This window comes from Lepus europaeus, chromosome 16 (genome assembly GCF_033115175.1).
Source record: "Lepus europaeus isolate LE1 chromosome 16, mLepTim1.pri, whole genome shotgun sequence".
In the NCBI taxonomy this organism is placed as follows: domain Eukaryota; kingdom Metazoa; phylum Chordata; class Mammalia; order Lagomorpha; family Leporidae; genus Lepus; species Lepus europaeus.
The window spans coordinates 48990146-49014637 of NC_084842.1; the positions used below are offsets into that span (position 1 = coordinate 48990146).

The 24492-nt window shown below is 45.6% G+C and overlaps 1 protein-coding gene across 2 annotated transcripts in view; it reads right to left on the reverse strand.

Moving 5' to 3' along the window:
* The window catches only part of XKR6 (XK related 6), a 293183-nt gene extending 269007 nt beyond the window's left edge, over positions 1 to 24176 (reverse strand). The window contains exon 1 of one of the 2 annotated variants that reach the window (XR_009868218.1): positions 23416 to 23500. Coding sequence is in view for 1 of the 2 variants with exons in the window: in XM_062213556.1 (XP_062069540.1) it covers positions 23416 to 24176 (761 nt within the window). In the remaining variant the exon portion in view is untranslated. Of the gene's footprint in view, positions 1 to 23415 lie in introns of both variants that reach the window. The other variant, XM_062213556.1, reaches the window with a different exon arrangement.
* Between the last annotated feature and the right edge of the window lie 316 nt (positions 24177 to 24492).

The window sequence follows — 24492 nt, forward strand, 5'->3', positions numbered from 1 at the left end:
CAACACTGTAAGAACATGACTCTGGAGCCAGACTGGCTAAATTGGAATCTCTTACTAAGCTGTATGACACTGGGCAAGTTGTTCACTTCTCGTGCTTGCTTCCCCACCTGTAAAATGGGGCAGCAGTTCCCCCCAGGGTTGGTGTCAGGATTCAGTGAGAAGCACATACTATGCAGAGCATTTAATGCCCTGCACTTAGGAGACCCTCAAGCTAAGGTGGCTGCTGTGGCTGTCATTCCGATAACAGCTGAGCCATCTCCTGGCCAGCTGTCTCATTTAAGGAGGATTTTCTTGTACTCAACCTACCTCCACCAGTCCCTTAATGCCACCACTCTCTAACTATTGTGCACCTGCTATTACACACACATGGAGTATTTAATTATTGGCTGGGACCCAAACAAAATAAAGCACAAGCAACAAACTTGGCTGCTCCCTGACAACAGTGACCCTCAAGTGCTTTAGGAAAAAGGGAGGACTTTCATATGTTATTTTACACATGGAAGCATTTTTGTCTCACTTGTTGATGACATCAACTCTTCTTTTGCTTAAAAATGCCGTTTCAGGACCCATGTCATAGCACATAGCGGATTTGAGCTGCTGCCTATGACATCGACATCCAGATGCAGGTTCCAGTCCTGGCCTCTCCACTTCCAATCCACCTCCCTCCCTGCTGTGAAAGCAGTGGAAGACAGCCCAAGTATTTGGGCCCATGTGGGAGACCCGGATGAGGCTTCTGGCCCCTGACTTTGGCCTGGCCCACCACCCCCAGTAGTTACAGCCATTTGAGGAATAAATCAGGAGATGGAAGATCTCTCTCTCTCCATCTCTCCTCTTTCTGTAATTCTGCCTGTCAAATAAATAAATCTTATCTTAAAAAAAAAAAAGAGAAGTATTTGAAAAAAATTTAAATGAAAATGCTGTTTCAACAGACACTATGAAAAACACTGTTTTGAAAATTAGAAGAAGCACTGAGCAGATCCAGTGGAAAGCACACGTCTACAAATGCTGTGTTCCATGTAGCTCACCGCTAAGGCTCTGACAGGCCGAAATGACTGCAGCTCTCAGTTCTCTCCTCTCAGGGAACGGGAAATGAAGGGAGGACCTCCCCGTGCACTGGGAACACACATGGAGATGGCAAGTCCTTCCTTTCTGGGAATAAGTCACTCACTCTTCTCCCTTCCAGATGGCAGGCAACACTCCAGCAAAACCCACATCCTTGAAAGTGTGGAAATGCTTACCGTGTGTCCCCTTCCAAAACAGCTGCTCACAAGAACGTGTTCCGGTGGCAGTAAGGACATCAAAGTGTATGTCCAACTAAGGGAATCTCTCCCGAGCTCAGCACTACAGATTCCAACACTGGGAGCTGCCAGCTGCTGCCTAAATACTATTTTCCAGCAGCTTCTGAAGGCTAGTAGTTACTCAAATAGATTTTTAAAAGAAAACGAATGCAAAATATTGTAATTAATAGAAGATTATTATAATTAGACATTCTGTTCTTTCCTCTGATGCAAGGAACAAAGTGGTGGTGACTGTTACAAGGAACGCAAAGTGCCTTCTTTCAGTAGCTTATTAATCCGCTCAGAGGTGACACCGATTTCTGGGGCACAGACCCTGCCTGTAGCATTCTCCCAGGCCCAGCTCTCACCTGAGGTCTCCCGAGCAAGGGCTACGGCTCTTCTCATGATCTCACACCACAGTCTCCAGTGACACACAAGAAAATGGACAACCCAAGGGTATTTTCACAGCCTCAGCCTCCTATCATCCACCTCCGGACAGGAGAATATTCAACCAGAGTCTCAAAGTAAGAGAATTAGAGTCTCCTTTGCCTTTTTAAGTCACGTAAGTGAAATTTTACTTTAAAAAAAAATTGGGGGGAGGGTTTAGACAGGAAAATTTGTTTCAAGATCTACTCTTCAGGTCCCTCTATTAAGTTCACAAACCAAATTTTAACTTCTAGTTACCTACTTGAAGATAATTATTTCTTTTAAAGCAATATACACTTTTTAAAATATTTATTTATTTATTTGAAAGGCAGTGCTACAGAGAGGCAGAGAGAGAGAGGCAGAGAGAGAGAAGTATTCCATCCGTTCTATCCACTGGTTCGCCCCACAAATGGCCGCAACGGCCGGAGCTGGGTTGATCCAAAGCCAGGAGTCAGGAGCTTCTTCCAGGTCTCCCAAGCAGGTACAGGGGCCCAAGGACCTGGGGCCATTTTCTACTGCTTTCCCAGGCCACAGCAGAGAGTTGGATCGGAAGTGGAGAAGCCAGGATTCGAACAGGTGCCCATGTGTGATGCCAGCACTGCAGGTGGAGGCTGTACCCGCTATGCCACATCGCTGGCCCCAGCAATGTATGATTTTTATACCCTGTTCTCTATGCTTCCTTCTCGTACCAGACAGTGATATCTCAACACAGACACCACACTTTGCAAAATACACTGTCCATCTGAGGGCCGTGAGTATGCAGGGTACTCTTCAGCCAGTTTCAGGATCTACCTGTTTACACTGTACAAACAGTGTAACATGCCTAGCAGGACACTAGTTTGCAATTCCAGCCCTCTCAAAAACAATACAGAAACACTGATCTGCACTTAGAGTCCCACAAATACCGACTCCTAACCACAAGAGTGAGATACACTGCACCCACGCATTTACACTGCTCTGTGAATGTGAAACAAATGCCCTCATACAACTCACTTTACAAGGTCCCAAAGTTACGTACTGCATGTTTCCAGACTAACTTAGCATCTTTAAATGTGAGCCAATTTTCAAAAATTAAAGAATCTCACAGTTGAAATAAATCTGAGAAACTATCTAATCCAACTACTAATACATCTAAACCCTTTGTATTGATCTTTATAAACATTTTAAGATTAGTAAAATTATTAGCATTTCCAAATTACAAAATCAGAAACTGAGATTTAGCTAAGTGGCCTTTTACATGCAATAACCGATGAATGAAAATGTGTTATACCCACATGTCAAGAATAAAGTCCTGGGGCTGGTGCTGTGGCACCAGCAGGCAAAGCCACCGCCTGCAGGGCCGGCATCCCATATGGGGTGCTGGTTCGAGTCCTGGCTGCTCCACTTCCAATCCAGCTCCTGCTACAGCCTGGGATAGCAGTGGAAGATGGCCTAAGTCCTCTGGCCCCTGTACCTGCTTGGGAGACCCAGAAGAAGCTCCTGGCTCCCAGCTTCAGATTGGCTCAGCTCCGGCCATTGCAGCCATCTAGGAAGTGAACCAGCAGATGGAAGATCGATCGATCTCTCTCTCTCTCTCTCTCTTTTTGCCTCTCTGTAACTCTGCCTTTCAAATAAATAAATAAATCTTAAAGTCCTCCAAAAGAAAGCATAAGCATGATGTTGTAAATGGAAAGGAGAAAAATTGCTTCAAATATACTGGTAACGAGTACTTATTAAGCTATGCTTTCTGTTTATAAAATAATACATACACTTTTTAAAAATTTAAAATTGGGGCAGGGGTTTGGTAGTGGTTAAGTCAACACTTGGGGACACCTATATCCTATATCAGAATCCCCAGATTTGAGTCCTGGCTCCACTTCTGATCCAGCTTACTGCTTCTGTGTACCCAGGGAGGCAGTCGGTGATGGTTCAAGTGCTGGGTCCCTGCCACTGCCATGAGACTCCAGATTGAGTTCCCAGCTTTGGCCTAGCCCAGTCCTTTCTGCTGGGGGCAACTGGGGAGTTAATCAGCCAATGGAAATTAGATAGATCGATCAATCGATCTCTCTCTCTGCCTTCCAAATAAAGAAAATTAAATTAATTTTAAATTATGTCAGGTCAAATTTTATGTAAAATTCTTTTCCTAAACATTAAGATCCTGCCCCCATACTCCCCATGTCCCAAATCCAAGGCCTATGCAAACACTTGGGGAGAGGCAGATGGAGCACCACGGCGCCACAGCACTGCATTAGTGAGGCCTCCCGGGACTCCCAGCCATCCACACATCTTCATCAGGCAGGAGGCCCTTTCCCTGAGAAACTTCCCACAAAGCCTCTAGGTGGAGCAAGAGGCCTCCTCTGGCCATCTTCCTGGCGACTACTTTTTGAGCCCTGGACAAAATCTGGCATCTCAGCAGCAATGACGTCCCTGCTGGCAGAGCACCAAAGCCCAGCTACACCACCAAGAGCCACTTCTTGTGTGGCCAGTGAAGAGAAGGGGGACAACCCACACAGAGCCAACAGACACGGTGCCCACATTATCTCCTCCCAACTTGCTGTGCCCTTGACAGGGAGGCAAAGCTCCATCCTACGGATGGGGAAACTAAGGCGGAGAGAATTCAGCGGTCCACGCTAAAGCCTGAGCCTGTGGCACTGTGGAAAGTGAGAAAACGCATTACTCGCAGGGTTACCGGAGCAGACAACGAAGACCCACTTACAAGAACATGCAGCAAGGTGCAGCCGGTTGTGTGACCTCATTCCTAACAAGTCAGCCCCGAAGACTCTGTCCTACTTCCCTGTAGTGAAGCCGCCCATTCGCTTGTCTCATAACCTGCTTTACAGCACATTTCTATCCCTACCTGAAGGGTTACCCATTCCTGAACTTCAAGAAAACAAACTACCTTCATTTTTTAGTTAAGATGGACACTGGACCAACTATAAGTTTTTTTAAAACCTGTTATACAGGAGAAAAACAGCAGAGGTATTGTGGCTTGAATTATTGTCTCCCAAAAAGTTATGTGGAAGACCAAATCCCCCACACCTCATAATGCAACTTCATTTGGAAATAGGGTGATTATGCAATAAAATGAGGTCATAACGGACCCTTAATCCAAAACGGCTGGCTTCCTGATAAAAGGGAAATTTGGACACAGACATAGGGGGAAAACTCCAGGGACAAGACGCCAGGGGCAGATGTCATGCAGCTGCAACTCAGGGAACCACCACCAGAACCAGGAAGGCACATGGGAAGATCCTACCTAGCGTCGGAGAGGAAGCAGGCCCCTGCTCACACCTTGACTGTGGACCTCCAGCCTGCACACTGAGAGGGAAAACACTTCCGCCTACTTGGAGGTGTTCTGTACCAGTAGCCCTGGCACTAAACCACTACAATGGCTCCACCTGAAGCCCTCTCCAGGCTGCAAAGGCACAGTCAACTGAGTCCTCTGAACTGGAGAGGCAGAGTCTGAGGTCCCTCCCTACCACAGCCAGACACAAGGGAGCCCATCCCACTTGGTTTCAACAGAGCCAAGTGATCCTTGTCACACAGAAAGCAAAGCACAGAGCTACATGCTGCTGGGAGCCAGAGCTTACAGAAAACAAACCACAGATTCCAAACTAGCAATTTCACATACTCAACAACGAAATCAGTCTACTCCAGCCTAACTTTTTCGAAGTCTATCAGCTCTAGGACTGACTTGCAGCAACCTAAAGGGTTAATATGGAACTCTGAGAATTTACAAATGAGCCAAAAAGCTTAATGCATTAAAAAATAGATTATATTAGGGCCAGCGTTGTGGTGTAGCAGGTAAAGCTGCCACCTGCCACACAGCATCCCATGTGTGTCAGTTCATGTCCTGGCTGTTCCGTTTCAAATCCAGCTCTCCCATATGACTGGGAGAAGCAGCAGAAGATGGCCCAAGTGTTTGGGGCCCTGCCACACATGTGGGAGACCCAAAGGAAGCTCCTAGTTCCCGGCTTTGGCCTGGTCCAGCCCTGACTATTGGGACCATCTGGAGCGTGAACCAGCGAATGGAAGATATCACTCTCTGTGTTTCTCCCTCTTTTTCAAATCAATAAGTCATCTTTAAAAATAGGTTATATCATGAAACAGTCTTATATATGTTGTGGTCTATGTCAAATTTCCTTTCTTTTTAGGCTAATAGAGCACTGTATGTGCAGACCACATTTTGTTTCTGCTGAACAAGAGGACAGAAGATCTATCTTCTCCGTCTCCATTATCTCCATTATCTCCATCTCTTCCATCTCCATCTCTCTCTCTCTCTCTCTCTTCCCCTAACTCTGCCATTCAAATAAATAAATCTTTAAAAAAAAAAAAAAAAACAGAAAATGTAGTCTAACTCATACTCAAAATTATCAGAACAGGTATCAAAGACATCAATGGTACTCTGTTTTTCAAATATTGTATGGATTTCTATTAGAATTCATAAAACATACTGATGAAGACATTTTAGGTTCAGTCATATTTATATAATTAACACCTGCAAGAAATTTTTAAGTAACTTCAATCCATTCCCAAGGGTTACTAAGGTACATTATAATAGAATTCAGTATGGTTCAGTACACAAAGATTCAGTGTAAATTTCCAAGTTAGGTATAAACTTGCACATTGCTTAGGTATTATATTTGGTGGTCTATACATGTAACAGATAAAAACCAGGTGTCGCTTTTAGGAATAGTTAACTTGGAGAACAGTGCCCAATAAGGTCCTCAAGTACAGGACATGGTTTGTCAAAGTTTCATTAGCTATGGTCACAAATCCAGATCCCAATCTTTCCAAACCAGATGAAACATCTGTTAAGACTGGAAACGCTAATCTTAGGTATAGAGCCACAACACTTTTTATTTAATCTGTGAAGGCCATTTTTACCTCAATGAAATTTCATATGAAGAGAAATTATTTGAAACTCTACTTGAATTATTTCAGTATATGCTCATTTAGTGTATTTAGTATGGCTCACATCTAAAACAAGTGAATCTAGCTACTAATTTTTAAAGGTACCTGTTTTACTTGACCAACAAAAACAGGAGTTGGTCCATTTCCACACAACACTAAGGCTATCTATTTATTGAGAGAGAGACAGAGAGTGAGATCAAAAGCGCTCCCATCGGCCACGAGGATAACCTAATACTTAAACTATCATCCCTGTTTCACAGGAACTGCTTTAGAAGGAAGCTGGAGTCAGAAGCCAGAGCTGGGAATCAAACCCACACTGAAATGGGATACAGCAAACTTCATCACTAAGTTCGAACCCATCCCAATTTTTACATTTTCAAAAGGTACTAAACAACAGAGACTTTATATGGCCTACAAATTCTAAAATATTTCTTTGGAATTAAAATAAAAATCAGAGTTGTAAAAGGCATCACAGTGCAGTCAGTTAACTGCTCGGGACATCTGCGTTCCATGTCAGAGTACCTCGTTCGAGTCTCCGCTACTCCACCCCGATCCAGCTTCCTGCTCATGCACCTGGAAGGAGCAGAAGCTGGCCCACGGAATTGAGCTCCTAGCACCAATGTGAGAGGCCTGGATGGAGTTCCTGGCTCCCAGAGTCCACTTGACCCAAATCCTGGCTGTTGCGGGCATTTGCAGAGTAAACCAGCGGATGAACAATCTGTCTCCCTTTCTGTCACTCTGCCTTTCAAATAAATAATTTTTCTTTTAAAAAAAGGAAGTTGCCTCTTTGTACTCTACACATGGTAGCATTTTACATACAAACATATCTGCCCTCCTTAATCTGGGGGGGGGGGGGGGGTAACCTGGTCCAAGTACATAACTATTTACGAATCTCTGCACCATTTTCTATTTTCTAAGGGTGATAAGTCCCCAAAATAGGTCAAAGCCACCACCAGCCAGGACCACCCACACCAGACAATGCGTTTCTATCAAGTGACTGACATTTCTGTTATTAAAGTCATTGAAGAAACAATATGTGATAATCACTTACACATCGTGGGCTTACTGCTTTACACATTTAACTAACTTCTACTTAGTTTGGATGTTCTCCCAATCCTCCTTCAAAAAAACAAGGAAAAGAAAAACTATGAAAACAGATTGTTTATATTGCAAAAAGGCGTCTGTTTATTCTACCCATCAGTCTCTTCCTTGACAACTGGCTACTGTTGCTCTTTTTTTCTGTTTACTGTATGCTCAGATGAATTTTAATATAAAAGCCTCACTATAACCACATTTCAAATAAACCAAAATAGAAAATTAACCTGCTCCCTCTGTTGGTTCAAGTACAGATGTAGCATTAACACATTATCACACACTATCCAATGATAGGTGAACAGAAGCCGAAATTTAAAAGTGGATTAAAATAGCCCCTCTTCATTTCTTTATTGCATTTAAGGGCTAACAAAGCGTAAGAATAATAAATGTCACTTAACCTTGGAACACTGCAGAATACCTCCCAAACTAGAACTTGCCAGAGTAATAGAACCTTGACATTTTCAAGAGTTGCATCTCAACAGCATCGTGGATTCAAGAACTTCTCAGGCCACAATGAGTGCTTGAGTAACATGCACTCCTTCAGGCGTGCCTGGAGGAATGGGAACAGCAGCATCACGGGGAAACAGTGCTGCTTCGTGTACAATTCTTACTGGGGTGGTAATGTGCTGAAGTTATCAAGGGCAATATTTTTCACAAAATAATGAAAAAGACTTGCAAAGGAAAGGAGGAGGAAAAAAGAAGAGAAATTAAAAAGAAAAGAATCTTGTCAAAGTACTTTCTTTCTGTCCAAGCAGCAGGTGGCTGGCTAGTAGCTTCAATATCTACCACCCAGTGATGCTGGGGGTGTGTGTGAAGGATACACAGAGAAACACAGCTTCAGTTCTGGTGAAGCTGGCTTCTGGTAGAAGCTAACGTCTGTGAGAATCTACATGTTCTAGGATCAAATAAGGCCTAAACTCATCTGCATGTGATGCTGGGCGCAAATGTCAATGGAAGTTAGCCCTGCTAGTATTTTTATTTGGGTTGTCAGTGTTTTGTTAGTGCTCTGGTGACAAAGTTTAATGATTTTTTTTTTTAAGATTTATTTATTTATTTGAAAGGCAAAGTTACAGAGAGGCAGAGGTAGAGAGAAGTCTTCCATCCAATCATTCACTCCCCAGAACGCTACAAAGGCAGGAGCTGCACCAATCTGAAGCCAGGAGCCAAGAGTCTCTCTGGGTCTCCCATGTGGGTGCCGGGGCCCAAGGACTTGGGCCATCTTCTACTGCTTTCCCAGGCCAGAGAGAGCTGGATCAGAAGTGGAGCAACTGGGGCTCAAACCAATGCCCATATAGGATGCTAACACTGCAGGTGGCAGCCCCACCCGCTACACCACAGGATACACTACAAAATTTAATAATTTTAAGTACTCTGGCCTTAATTCTTTTTTTCGCGGAGCCCTGTTATTTTTGGCATGTGATTTTGCAGACTGAGAGGTTCAGCAAGGTGTGCTACATTACAATACATACAGAGAGTGAGGTGGAAACGCCAAGCAATAAGCACAGTAATACACCGCGGCCTCCCAGGCCCCCACCCCAATCACAGAACATGCCCAACCACCATCTCATTTAGCCATTACGGCCTTAGGAAGGACACCAACCCCTTCCCTCCAAAACTGCGCACAAATTACTGCGTCGCAAACTACCCAAGAATGATTATACACTCCCTACTGAACTCCAAATCAGTACACAAATACTACAAATATTCTATTTTTCCAAATGTACAACCTGCTTTTAACTTGTTTTGATAACTTTTGTCTAATCTACAAACAAGAGTAATGGGTCCTTCATCTGAGTTTCTCCTTTGTTGCATCCCGAAAGCACACCCTGAACTAACAGGTCTAACTGAAACCACTTGTCATTGCTTAAATTTTGAACATATCATTTTTGGAAAGCATACTGTCATCATCCAGGGTCAGCTTTGAGGGAAACTGTCCTACAGAAGGTAAAACTGAAACATCCTAAACTACAGGACTATCCACCAACTGCTGAAGACTACTCAAAAGTGGCATTCCTTATGACAAAACAAAATGACAAATCAGAGTTTTGCTCATCTGATCTAGAATCTCCATTTGTCACAGCATCCACCCCTGCCTGCCCAGAACATACCCATACACTCCTGGGCCCCCTGTCTGCCAATCACTCAGCTCCTGGGATTTCTGACCCTGAGCTTCCAAGTTACAAGAGTACACTCCTAGATGGGGCTCAAAGGGCTGTCACTCTGGTGTGTGTAGACTTGGGAAAGGCTTGCCAATACACAGTCCTAGTGTCTCATCAGCAGTAAAATACTGTAGACTCCTCCCTCTCTAACCCCCCCCCACCAGCTATTCTCCCCATGAATCCATCAAGCTCTACTCCCTTCATTCCTGTCTCTCTAATGACACTCATTTATTACCCATTAGATCCCTTCTCTACTTTCATTCAACAGCTTCTTTTTAGGAATCCTATCTTTGGCACTGACTTCAACAAATAACAATCATTTCTGAAAATGTAAGAGAAAAACTCACTCTGGACTAAATGTTGGTTTTCCCAACACAATAAAATGCCCCTAATCTGGCACTTCTGAGCACCGATGGTGACCACTGTGTTCATAACGACTCTGAACTACTTCAAATATCCAAGGAAGCTTCTGAATCAAAGGAATATTACATCATACATCACACAGCTTAAACATGAAATGTTCTCACGGTATTCTAGATGTTAGGCATGGTACACATACAGCAATTGTATTTGATTAATACACACTTTTTGCCAAGCTATTTCAGGTAAGAGTTAGACCCAATCGGAGCCTGTTTATACTCTGGTGTTTCATTAAAAGTATCTGCAGAGCTTCTGTTACACATTCCACTCCTCTACCTCTAACCTGCCTAAAGCTTAAGTTTACCAGAAAAAAAAAAAGAAAAAAGAAAAAAAAGAAACCTCCCAAGTGATCCTAATGCACATGCCTCCTCGGGAACCACCCCTGTAAATACTGGTAGAAACCTGCCTACTACAACTATGGTACTAACTGCTGTCTGTGCACTGCTTGGGGAACTGTCTGAAAACCCAGGTCTTTAAAAGGTGTAAATTCTCAGACCCAACCCAGACCTCCTGGCTCATAATCCCTGATGGTGGAACTCAAATATCCGACTCCTTAGGTGATTCCACAGCCGAGGTTTGGAAAACACTGGTTTTATACCCTTAAGGATAGAACGGTTGCTCCAGTGTTTCCAGCAAGTCGACAAAGAACAAACCCAAGCAGCATTCACATAGGACCTACAGGGTAAGTAGTGTCCAAGACACACATTCCTTTGTGTGGAGACAAGAGAGTTCGCAGGTGCATCTACCCTGAGAAAGAGGCTGGGGTCAAGTGCTGAAAACAACGTCCTAAGGGCAGACCCAGGGACACGAAGCTGTGGAAACCATCGTGATCAACTGCAATGCACTGAGCCTCCCTAATCTCTGTGGAGTCTAACACGATACACTGGCAATCAGAAGTCTGGAAGAATCTCCCTTTCTGATAGGCCAAAACAGTGAGGTCTCACAGTAAAGCTAAGGAACTCTACCTGCCCACAGCTCGGCTGCCAGGGCTCTGGGCAGTGCAGCCTCCTTCTAGACAGCAGGCCTCATTCTGCCATCAGTAAGCTCTGCGTCCAAACTTCCCTCCACTGGTTACCAGAGACATAAGTTACATAGTCACTCTAAACCCCTTTCTTCATCGTAAAATGGGCAAGGAAAACTAGAGAAAATTAAATGAGACCATTTATGTAAAAACAATTTTCAATATATGAAGGTGACTCAAAAACTCACAGCAAATTCACATACTATTTTTCAGTCTCATGTTCCATAAGCTTTTTGAAGCTCCTTGTACACATTTTCTCTTCCTTCTTAGTAATTTCTCTATACCCCCTCCAAACTCCTTTAATGCTAGTCACACATTCTAGCACATTATTTAATACTGCTCAGAATGCTCACCTCAGTTTACCACAACTATCACCCACAAGTCCCCTCCAACCCAACCTAGGTGCTGGGGAACCAGGAGGCTTACTTTATCTTTGATCCTCTAAATCTAGCGTGAAGCTTAAACTCATTACTGTTCACTGACCATCTGTTAGAAACTATCAGTGCTCAGATTCAGACTAACTTCTTCAGGACAGTTCATTATTATTTTTACTTGTAAATCCTAATTCAAGTAGAGCTATGATTATCAAACCTCAAAGAAAGAATTATGGGAGTTTGTTTAAAATAGAAATCCCATCACACACCTCCACCCCTGGCCAATCAACAATTTAATAACTGATTCAGGCAAGGATTCTCATGGATACTAAAACTCTAAGGTAAAAGGTTTACAGGAAACAAGACTCTTGTCAGAATAAGATCCCATGCATGAGTTACTGATCGCCAAAAGAAGAGTGTTCTTTATATGGAGAAATCTAGCATCAGAACCTATCCAAGAGACAAAAGTTAGCATTAATAATAACACGACGAGCCAGGTATATTGAGTGCTTACTGATGTGATGTAACATGAAACATGAAGGCAGTACTGGGGCTGGTGCTGTGGCATAGCAGGTAAAGCTGCCACCTGAAGCGCCGACATCCCATATGGGCACCGGCTCAAGTCCCAGCTGCTCCACTTCCAATCTAGCTCTCTGCTATGGCCTGGGAAAGCAGTAAAAGATGGCCCAAGTCCTTGGGCCCCTGCACCCACATGGGAGACCCGGAAAGAGCTCCTGGCTCCTGGCTTCAGACTGGCCCAGCCCCGGCGGTTGCAGCCATTTGGGGAGTGAACCAGCGGATGGAAGACTTCTCTCTCTCTCTGCCTCTGTGTAACTCTGCCTTTCAAATAAATAAATCTTTAAAAACAAAACAAGGCGATACTTCTGACAAAAATATGTAGCCTTAATATAATCTAGCTTCTAAAGTTCAAGTTTATCAGAAACACAGGGCAAATGACACCTACAGAAAAACAAGCAATCCAAAAAGAGAACAGACAAGAGAACAGGATTGCATGCTTTAAAAAAAAAAAAAAGATGGGAGAAAAAAGAAATGTTTCTATAGCTACAAAAACATAAATGTAAAGTATGAATTTTGATAAAAACCCCTGTTTGGAGGGGAAGAAAAAAACTTACAAAAGACATGGTTGGGGACAACTGAGTAAGTCCATATACAAAAGCAGCTATTAGATGATTTTATAGAATTAGTAATTATGGAAGCACGGTTAATTTCCTTAGGTGGGAAAATTGCACTGTAGCCAGGTAGAATTATTCCACATATGTTGCACCTGAGATGAAGTTCGCACCATCATGATATATGTTAAATACACACACAACTATCCATATCAACAACAATGGAATCCGGATGAACAATAACAGGTGTTCACTACACGCCTCTACTTCTCTGCAGGCTCAAAAGCTTCCACAATAAAGAATGTGCAAAAATGCACTTTCCCTGGCTCAATTCCCTTTTGTAGTAAGGCAGGGAGTCTGCCTGCTAACAAGTTCCATGGGCTATGATAACACAGAGGATGCTGGGTCCCCACTTGAAGAAACAGTTGAAGAGAAGAAGTCAGCTGTGCCTACCCTCTTGACTCCCCTTTGTTCATTTATTCCATGATTTTTTTTTTTTTTTTTTGGACAGGCAGAGTGGACAGTGAGAGAGAGACAGAGAGAAAGGTCTTCCTTTTGTCACTGGTTCACCCTCCAATGGCCACCGTGGAGGGGCGCTGCGGCCAGCGCACCGCGCTGATCCGATGGCAGGAGCCAGGTGCTTCTCCTGGTCTCCCATGGGGTGCAGGGCCCAAGCACTTGGGCCATCCTCCACTGCACCCCCTGGCCACAGCAGACAGCTGGCCTGGAAGAGGGGCAACCGGGACAGGATCGGTGCCCCTACTGGGACTAGAACCTGGTGTGCCGGTGCCGCAAGGCGGAGGATTAGCCTAGTGAGCCGCGGCGCCGGCTTCCATGATTTTTAAGATGGAATGAAAGGGGGGGAGTAATAGTGACAAAGTTTCTAGGCCATGTACCCATGATTCTTTGAAAGTGTGTGGCCAGGGCAAACAATAATTATCGGCCGGCGCCGCGGCTCACTAGGCTAATCCTCCGCCTTGCGGCGCCGGCACACCGGGTTCTAGTCCCGGTCGGGGCACCGATCCTGTCCCGGTTGCCCCTCTTCCAGTCCAGCTCTCTGCTGTGGCCCGGGAAGGCAGTGGAGGATGACCCAAGTGCTTGGGCCCTGCACCCCATGGGAGACCAGAAGCACCTGGCTCCTGCCTTCGGATCAGTGCGGTGCGCTGGCCGTGGCGGCCATTGGAGGGTGAACCAACGGCAAAGGAAGACCTTTCTCTGTCTCTCTCTCTCACTGTCCACTCTGCCTGTCAAAAAAAAAAAAAAAAAAAAACCACACACACAATAATTATCAATCCCTACTTCCCTTCAAAGAGTGGTGTGAAGAAAGCTGTTACCTTTTTCTTTCTGTGGAAGAGGTAGTCTAATTTTTTTTTCCTAGAAATGAGTGATGAGGGGCCGGCACTGTGGTGTGCCGGGTAAAGCCTCCGCCTGCAATGCCAGCATCCCGTATGGGCACCGATTGGTAACCCGGCTGCTCCACTTCCAATCCAATTCCCTGTTAATGGCCTGGGAAAGTAGCAGAAGGTGGCCCAAGTGCTTGGGCCCTTGCACCCACATGGGAGACACAGATGAAGCGCCTGGTTCCTGGCTTCAGCTTGGCTCAGCCTTGGCTACTGCGGCCATATTGGGAGTGAACCAGCAGATGGAAGCTCTCTCCCTCTCTCTCCATCTCTCACTGTAACTCTCTGACTTTCAAATAAATTAAAAGAAAAAAATGAGTGATGAGCACATCCATGCTTTGTAATGATCAAGATAATAAAACAGCTTTCTCACATTAAATAAAGACCAATTCTGCATTCAGACAAAAATTATCTTGAAAACCACTTGTATATTTCAAAATAAAAAGACATACAATATTTTTTAGCAATAAGCCAAGTATGTTAAAGTGCTATGACTTGTTTTAAGCTATATTAAAATAATACAACATACCAGGACCTATCCATATTGAGCTATAAAAATAAAATCTAATGTTGAATTTTATGTAGAAATAAATTAATGATTTTGTAAAATATTCACTGAACCCTCCAAGCAAATTCCATCTTTTCCAAAGATTTAAGCCACAAAGAGAACCTATACTTAATCTAAGAAAAATAATTCACTTAGAATTATGAGTATTTCCTTGAAAAGCTCAAAAATGACATGGAAGGTATTTTTTAAGATCTACAAACACTAACTTTTCAAAGTTAAATAACACATAGCAAACACTAAATCGCAGATAATTTTGTGGTCCTTCTATAAAATGGAAATAATCTTAGCAAGCACTTTAGAAAAATCTTACAAAATATACGCCTTGAACAGACATATGCATTGGGTTAGCTTATTCTAACAGCTAAAAGTTTAAACTGAAGATTACAAAAAACTGACTTTAACTTGAAACCAAATTCACAAAACCTGCTGATACACTAGCACGAAACAAGCTTCTCAGGAAGCGTGGTCAGCTGTAAATTCAACATAAACCAGTGAGATACATAAATGCCCCTATAGATAGCAAAGTATTAAAAGTAATGAGGATTTGGGGAGGGTACTTGACCCAGCAGTTAAGACAACACTTAGGACACCTGCATCCTTCCTCCACTTCCAATGCAGATTCTAGCTCACTGAAGCAGATAATGGTTAAGTATGTGCTCCTGGCACCAATGTGGGGAGACCTGAATTGGGTTCAAGGTTCCTGGCTTCAGCCTGGCCCAGCCCTGGCTGTTGCAGATGTTTGGGGAATGAACGAGCAGAGAGAAGATCTCTCATCTCTATATATCTCTACCTTTCAAATAAAATGGAAATCAAGTTCTTTAAGTAAAATAAAAACAATGAGGGGACTGGGCACTATGCTGCAGCAGGTTAAACCTCCACTTTTAATACCAGCATCCCATATAGAGTGTAGATTCAAGTCCCAGCTGCTCTGCTTCTGATTCAGCTTCCTGCTAATGCTCCCAGGAAAGCAGCAGACGATGGCCCAAGTGTTTGGGTCTCTGCCATACATGTGGGAGACAAGGATGGAGTAATCTTGGCTCCTAGCTTCAGCCTAGCCCAGACCTGGCTGTTGCAGTCATTTGGGGAGTGAACCAGTGGACAGAACTCTGTCTCTTCTCCTGCTCCATCCTTCTCTACCTTTCAAATAAATAATCTTTATTTTAAAATAATGAGGGGCGGGCCGGCGCCATGGCTTAACACGCTAATCCTCCGCCTTGCAGCGCCGGCACACCGGGTTCTAGTCCCGGTTGGGGCGCTAGATTCTATCCCGGTTGCCCCTCTTCCAGGCCAGCTCTCTACTGTGGCCAGGGAGTGCAGTGGAGGATGGCCCAAGTGCTTGGGCCCTGCACCCCATGGGAGACCAGGAGAAGCACTTGGCTCCTGGCTTCGGATCAGTGAGATGCACCATCTGCAGCGGCCATTGGAGGGTGAACCAACAGCGAAAAGGAAGACCTTTCTCTCTGTCTTTCTCTCACTATCCACTCTGTCCAAAAAAAAAAAAAAAAAAAAAAAAAAAAAAATTAAAATTAAAAAAAAAAATAATGAGGGGCGGAGCGGAGCTGGTGCTGTGGCACAGCGGGTTGAGGCCCTGGCCTGGGGCGCCAGCATCCCATATGGGCACAGGTTCTAGTCCTGGCTGCTCCTCTTCCGATCCAGCTCTCTGCTACGGCCTGGGAAAGGAGCAGAAGGTGGTCCAAGTGCATGGGGCCCTGCACTCGCGTTGGGGACCCAAAGGAAGCTCCTGGCTCCTGGCTTCGGATCAGCAGAGCTCCGGCCATTTCGGCCTTCTGGGGAGTGAACCAGCAGATGGAGAACCTCTCTGTCTCTGCCTCTCTCTGTAACGCTTTCAAATAAATAAAATAAAACTTAAAAAAAATGAAGGGCTGGCGCTGTGGTGTAGAAGGTAAAGCCTCCGCCTGCAGCACTGGCATCCCATACGGGCAGCAGTTTGAGTGCTTAGTCGCTCTACTTCTGACCCAGCTCCTTGCTAATGGCCTGGGAAAGCAGCAAGATGGCAGAAGTGCACTGGAAAAAGCTCCTTCCTAGCTTCGGATCGGCCCAGCTCGGCCACTATGGCTATCTGGAGAATGAACCAGTGGATGGAAGACCTCTCTTTCTCTCGCTTTCTCTGTAATTCTGCCTTTCAAATAAATATAAATCTTTAAAAAAAAAAAAAAAAAAAAAAAAGCTATGTTCAGGGCCAGCATTGGCTTAGCAGTTAAAGCCACTGCCTGCAATGCCAGCATCCCATGTGGGTGCTGGTTTGTGTCCCAGCTGCTCCACTTCTGATCCAGCTCCCTGCTGGTAGCCTGGGAAGGTAGTGGAGGAGGGCCCAGGTGCACAGGCCCTGCTCCCATGTGGGAGAAGGGCAGAAAAGCTTCTGGCTCCTGGCTTCCACCTGGCCCAGCAATGGCCATCCAAGGAGTGAACCAGTGAATGGAAGATCTCTGTCTCTCCCTCTTTAGAGAGACTTTCAAATGAATAATAATAAATTTTTAAAAATAATAAGTCTTTTTAAAAAATGAAAAATAAACTGTTTTCAGAACACTAATAACTATGATACAATGGACTTTTTAAAACTGAAGGGACATGAGAGATCACTTTAACTCCTTATTTGATAAATATGGGGACACTGAAACCAGCAGCTGTTTGTAAATTGCAGAGTGACAAGCCTGATTTCTTAGCTTCAATGTCTGCTTCCTTTATGTCATGTTTTATCCTGTGATTTTTTTTTTAATCTCCAATAGTGGTTTTTAGGCAATTAGACAATTCATTGAACTTTTTAAATAAAATTAGCTTCATAATTTAACAAAATGTTTAACTCTTTCAGAGCAAATAAGAAATGCAGAATTTCTGACTAGAAGGAACTAGATACATAGATCATGGAGACTAAACTGAAATTTTAGTCACAGACTTGTTTGCACAGAGTAAACCGGAACATCAACCATCCCATGACTAAAACAACACTTTCACATCCCACAGAATCGTTGCAACATTCCAGAATGTACCCCTCACACCAGCCTAACGGACTGCCCTTATGGATGAAGTCTGTAAAATCGAAGCAAGTGACATTGCTATGAACACCTGTGATTTCTGTCCTATTCCTAGTGGATTTCAGAATCCAGAGTAGACTTCTGTGATATAAATGTTGATGTTGTTTCTGGATCATTCTAAAAATTCTACGCTTCACCACTAGTTCCAACTTTACTCCCAAGCATGCCACTTTTTCATCACATTCCTTGAAAATTCACCATAAATTTCACGTTTTTACTTTTACTAATCACTAAGAAAAATTATCTTCAGCGAAGTACTCTTTATAGTCATTCTCCTTTAGTATTTCTGTCTACATCTTTCTACCCTCATAGCTAACCATGTAGTTAAGATTTTTCAGGTAGGAGGAGAAAGGGAAAAATCATATGAGGCATCTTTATGTGGGACCGAAAGATCTTGCCCACTGCCATTTTCTTCCAGTGGTTTTACAGTAATATTCTGTTTCCTTCTGTAGTTCTTTTAGAATTTTTATTCGGGTAAGGTGGAGATCCATCTTTTTTTTTTCAACCAGGTAGCCAACTGCCCCAGTATCACTTGTTAAGAAACTATCTTTGCATTCACTGATTAGAAACGCCACCTTCACTATATACTAAATCCTCACGAACACAGCATCACTGGGCTCGCTCCACAGAATCCGTTCTCCTGCACTGCGTTTAATTCTCCCACCAACGGCGCGACGGTCTAATTAGTGACACCAAAGCACACATACTTTCTAACAGGTAAGTCTCAGAATCTTTTTTTAAAGTTTTTTGAACTACTCACATTCACTTTTCTTAGACCAAATTCATTCATTTCTCCTAGAGTAGGAGGGAAGAGAGGGAGGAGGGGAGGGAGGGAGGGAGGAAATCCGCTGAATTTTTAACCAGAATTCCATTAAGTTTAGGATAAACTTCTTTAAATGCTACTTTTACAGCATTGAGAGTCCCAACAATTAATAAGCAGATACAAAGTTCCCAACACACACACACTCATACACACAAATACATGTATATACAGTCTTTAATGTGACTGTGGCAGGTACCTTGGTGCCACACAAGTGAATTTCCTTATTTATAAAGTACATTTCCATTCTTAAATCACAACACACACGTTAGAGCTACAGGGGCATACCAATCACTTAACACCACTGTAAGCCCATCACTTCAAAATAAACAGATTATACTTTTCACATGCAACATATTCATAAAAGTGCTATCTGTATCACATAAAAGCCAAACAAGTGGGCCACATTAATTGAAGACTGTTTTGAATCAGAGAATCCTTTCAGAATGAAATTCATAATTGGGCTTAAAGAAACAGAAAACACTGGGAACCTTAACAGCACAACCCTGGGCCAGTCCCAAGTACTCTTAGACACCCATGCTTTCGAGGTGCAGGCACTGTTACGGCATTGTCTGGGGTCCAAAGTTCACAGTGCCAAATCATTCCTTTCCCAAATGTTTCATCACATTAAGAACACAAATCCAACATCCATCCTCAAGCGGAAGAAGCCTCAAACCCAATTCTCAAGCCGGCCTGCCCACCGGATCACCTGTGGAGCTTCCAGAACTGTGATCGGGTTCCACGTGGGAGGCCTCCCCAGCACTGCAGCAGCGCCGGGCACTTCGATTTCTAAAGCTGCAGTAAGTTCTATTCTCAGCCAGAATTAAGAACTACTATTTTTAAATATTCAACATAAGCAAAGATCCATAGTATTCCTACATATGGAAGTGGAGGAGGGGGCAGGGGGATTGGCTAAAAAAAGCATCCTACTCAGCACAGCAACATTCACCACTGATTATACAGAGAACCCTGTATAATAGAGAAGTCTCAAAACAGAACAAAACACTGAAACACAGCTTTCCACCGATCAGGGTGATGGTGTCCTGATGAAATGTGAAATGACTTTCCCCTTCTCTGCCTTGAAAGCAACCCTCTACCCTCCTTATCCTACCAAGAGAAAAGATAGTTGACCTTCACTTTGAAAATGGGCAACACCACAAAGAATTTAAATTCTATTTTATTCCATGAAACACAGGGGCACAAACACACATAGAAATAATAGATTAATTAAAAGGGAGATTAATGATTTGTCCGAGACATCATAAACTAACATGAAATTTCAGTCAGAGAACTGACAACCACAAGCACACTTTAAGCACCTTCTAAAAGGTGCACAAAGGAAGTTATACATGGAAGAAGTTAATACACTTCAACAAGGAAGTTATACACGTACAACGCAGATGCAAACCGAATCACAGGATTCCTAATGTCAAACATCCAAGAAAATGATCGCACTTTCTAATAACACCACACTGTGCAAAAATGAAGCCTCATGTGACTCATTCCTGGTTTGGGTGACTCAGACGCCCATGATCCCTGGGAAAAGCACACGAAAAATAGAGCCACAGAGCAAGCTTCACGTTCAGTCATTAGTGAGGGGAAAGCTGGCCTGAAACAGACCATAATCACACAGGTGCTCTGAAGAAGCAGGTTCACAGCACCGAACCCTCCCACAGATAGCTCCTCTCCCTTGCTCCAATCTTGGCCCAGCCCAAAATATTTTCTCAGGTTGTGAGGTCATCTGGTGAAAGAGATGTCAAGTGCTTGCCCTCCTGACAGGAAAGGCAACATGCAAAGAAGTGTGCCACCTGCTTGGCACAGGACACTGCATTTTCCAAAATCGGCACTGTGTTTTGCCCAATGAGAGTCCCACACTTTTCCAGAACAAGGAGAAGCAGGTGAGCAGAGGTAGTCCTGGTTTAATGGATCAGTCTTGACAGTGCACAACCTCACTGACATTTTTTCTTAGACATGCAGCCCAAATCAAATGATAAAATTCCTAGACCATACAGAACCTTTATGTCATGTGACCACAGGAAAGAACAAAATCTAAGTAGCAAATATGATTAAAAGAAACAACTGTAACCTCAAAAGACCCTCAGTAAAGGATGAGGGATGCTTACACACACCAACAAGCAAACGTTTGCCAAAAGATTAAAGAAAGAATAAAAATCGTCCTCTAAAGCTCTTACACATGAATGATTTTGATGCAAGTAACAGGCTAGCAGGTATTAAAAAAGCAGACCTTGCTCCTCGAGTATTTCAAGTGAAATCAGTCTACGGGAAAAATAAAATTTAAAAAAAAATTCTTCTTCAGTATTACTTTTAAAGTATAGCTATGGTAGAAGAAATAACTTAGCTGAATTAGGCTGCCTTTTAATATCTTAACTTTATGAAATACTTGAGACATTCTAATCTCAAAAAATGACTTTCAGAAAGTAGACACAGCCAAAACACAGCAGCCTTTAAGTTCTGTATATGTGTATGTGTATATACATATACAAGTATATAGATTTACACACACACACACACCCCTTCAAAGTGAAATAAAGATGAGGAAAAAATATGTAGTACTTTATTTAAACATCCACGAAAGCTAAATTTACACTTGGAATGTAATTTTCAGTTGTCCTCAAACCTGGGCTTCCATGAACTCTGCCTAAAGGCAATCAGCTGAGGGGAGGCGGGGAATTAGTCTGCCTAAAGAGATGGTGAAGCTCACCCCCGAATTCATTCCGTCCCACAAGTGCGCTACTCATAAAAACGTCCAGGCCGGATTACAAAGACACAGTTCTCTCAGGGATTCTAACCCAACACCAACCTTTTTATTGGCCACACTTAAGGAATCTCAGACATAAACCTAGATGACTTCAGTGTGTTGGTTCAGTTGGTAAATACATGCTGTTCAAAATCTCTCTCTCCTGCACTTTTTGTCCCTCTTCTTCTTCATGCTGTGCATCCTACCAGTCTGCAATAAAAAAAAAAAAAAAAGGATCCCCAATTTCAAACATACTACCTTTAATTCAGCATGGATTTGGGGTGTTTGGGCCTTTTTTTTTTAAATTTCAAATCCAAAACATTACAAAATTGTATTTACTTCCAAATTATATTCATAACAGGTAAAAGTCATCACTTTTTCTATTTTATCTTCCTTCTTCTTATAAATATATCAGCAGGAAACAAATTATCTGCAGACAAATGTAGTCAGAGAAAGGGCTGCAAACAACCTAGGGACACCAGCACACAGCCCCAGGAGAACCAGCAGAATCCAGACCCACCCTCCCTCCCCACCCCCACCCCCACCCCCGCTCCTGAATTTGCATGTAAATTCTGTAGGACCAAGTTCTGGAATTCACTCTCCAGGTGACTTCATTCCATTCCATTCTTCCCTTTATTTAAAATTCTGAGATCAGGACACACCATCCAAAAGACAATGAATTCAATTTCAGCTAACCAGGGTCTATCTCAGTCACCAGAAATACAGAGTGCCTAAAATCTCCCCCTGAGTGTAGGAACCTGAGCCTAGCTCAGTGATCCAAAATAACGAGTAGCCTAAAATCTAGTAGGTTTAAGAACCTGAATCTATCTCGGTGACCTGAAATACTGAGTGCATCACATCGACGAGGGATGGCAGTCTGGGAAAATGTCTTCTCCCAGAAGCCTTGTACCTGAAGAGCTCTCCCCTGTGTCATTTACCTTCGGTAAGATTTTTCCTCCTGCAAATGCTCTCACCTAAACTTAGGATTCCCACCATGCTCTCAAGCTGCTGTAAGCTGCAGGCTGCAGATGTACTAAGGTTTTAACGAGCTCGTTCCCTGGGTTTAGCAGGTGAAGCAGGCAGTCAGAGCTCCTGGCAAAAAGAGCATCTGCAAGTGGTTTTCCAGGGATCACTTCGCAGAAGGGAAACATCGCCAAGGAGGAAAGGGCTGCAAAGCCAACATCAATATTCCTCATACCCAGGAGTCAGACACCGGCCTGGCAACCCGAACAGTGACCCAAGCGTCCAGGGGACTGTCGTCTGGACGTGAGAGGGAACACCGAACGCTTCCGCTCGTCACACACCACCCGATTTTTACCCGTCACTGAGCAAAGGGCACGTCTAATCCAGCAAAAACAAAAACAAAAAGTCCTTTCCCTCAAGGAGGGCAGCGGCCGGGAGTCCCTGGCAGGGGCTGGGATTGCAGGAGGGGGGAGGGGGCGTGGAATACAGAAGAGGCCGCGGGGGTTCTTCCACAGGGCCCCCACACAAGCCACTGCGGCGACAAAACGAGGGGGACAGGGGACGATGGTTCGCTGGGGGACAAAACCGAGTGAAACCGGCTCCAGGAAGGCACGCACACACACGCGCGCGCGCGCGCACACACACACACCCGCGGAGCCCTGCGCGCCAGGACGCGAACCCGGGTGCGGAGAGAAAGCGCTAGCGGCTGGTTACCTTGGGCTGGAAGGCAAGGGGACGACAGGGATACAGAGTTCTGCAGAGGGGGAGGGGAGGGGAGGAGGAGGCAGGGTCTCCGCTAAGTGCGAAACCAGGGATGCAGACAGGCTAACAGCAGGACCCGGGCCTCTCCGGGCCAAAAAGGCGTGGCCAGGAATCCACATCAAACGCTGGTCTTTCTGAGACGCCAGGGCAAGTGCGCGGCCATCCCTCCTGCCAGCCCCCAGCGGGCCCGTCCGAGGGCCACCCCGCCAGGCACCTGGAGGCCCGAGGGGCCCTCCGCAGGGCTGCCGGCCCGCGCCCACCCCTGCCCCTGCCCCCACCCCCCGCAGTGCTCTTACCTCCACACCTGCCCCATCTGCAGCAGGTGGATGACCGACTGCCAGATCCACACGGAGAGGCGGCACAGGCGCTGCGCCCCCGGCGTGGCCGAGCCCCCCGCGCCCGGGCCGCCGCGGGCCGCGCCGTGGCCGTAGCCGGCCCCCATCATGGGGGGGCCCCGGCTGCTGAGCCCCTCCACGGCGCCCAGCCCGCCGCCCGTGTAGTCCTGCACGAACCAGCGGAAGCTCAGGCTCTGCACCAGCAGCGACGGCACCAGCACGAAGAAGAGGGTCAGCCCGAAGTAGCCGTAGTCCCCCTTGCGGTAGTAGTCGAGGGCCAGCCACAGGTCGGTGCCCACGTCCCCGAAGAAGACCAGCAGCGCCAGCACGATCCACAGGCAGTCGAGCCACGGCCGCTCCACCTGCGGCGGCGGCGGTTGCGGCCGCGCGGCCGAGGGCGTCGGGGGGTGGCGGCCGGCGGCCGCGGGCGGCTGCAGCGGCTGGTCCCCCCCGTCGGCGGCGGCGGCGCTGCGGCGCGGCTTCTTGCCCAGGAGGGAGCGCAGGCAGGCGGAGCGGCAGCCCCAGTAGCACGAGGAGGTGTTGCAGCAGTGGCAAATGTGCAGCGAGCTGCTCTCGCCGGGCTCGCTGCCGTCGCCGCCGCCGCCGCAGCCGCCTCCCCCGGGCTCCCCGTCCTCCTCGCCGCCGCTGCCCACCGCCTCGTCCAGGTTGTGCAGCTGGGCGAAGCCCACCCCCACGCCACCGCCATCGGATTTCGCCGCCATCTTGACTCTCTTCCCAGCTCCGGAGGTTGGGGGGGGAGGGACGGGTGGGGGGAAGAAGGCAGGGAACGGGGAGGGGGGGAAACGAATGGAGAGGAAGGGGGGCGGGGAAGAAGCGGGGGAGCAAACGAACGAGGGGGGAGTGGGCCAGGGAACCCCCTCCGCTTCCGGGTAGTTGGCGTCACTTCCGGGCGAGCCCCCCAATCGCACGGCGCCCGCTTCTCCCCAGCCCTACCCTCCCGGCCAAGATGGCCGCCCTCCTGTGCCTCAGCTGCTGGGCGGGGGACCGGGGGGTTCTCCCCGCCAGGGCTCCCCTTCC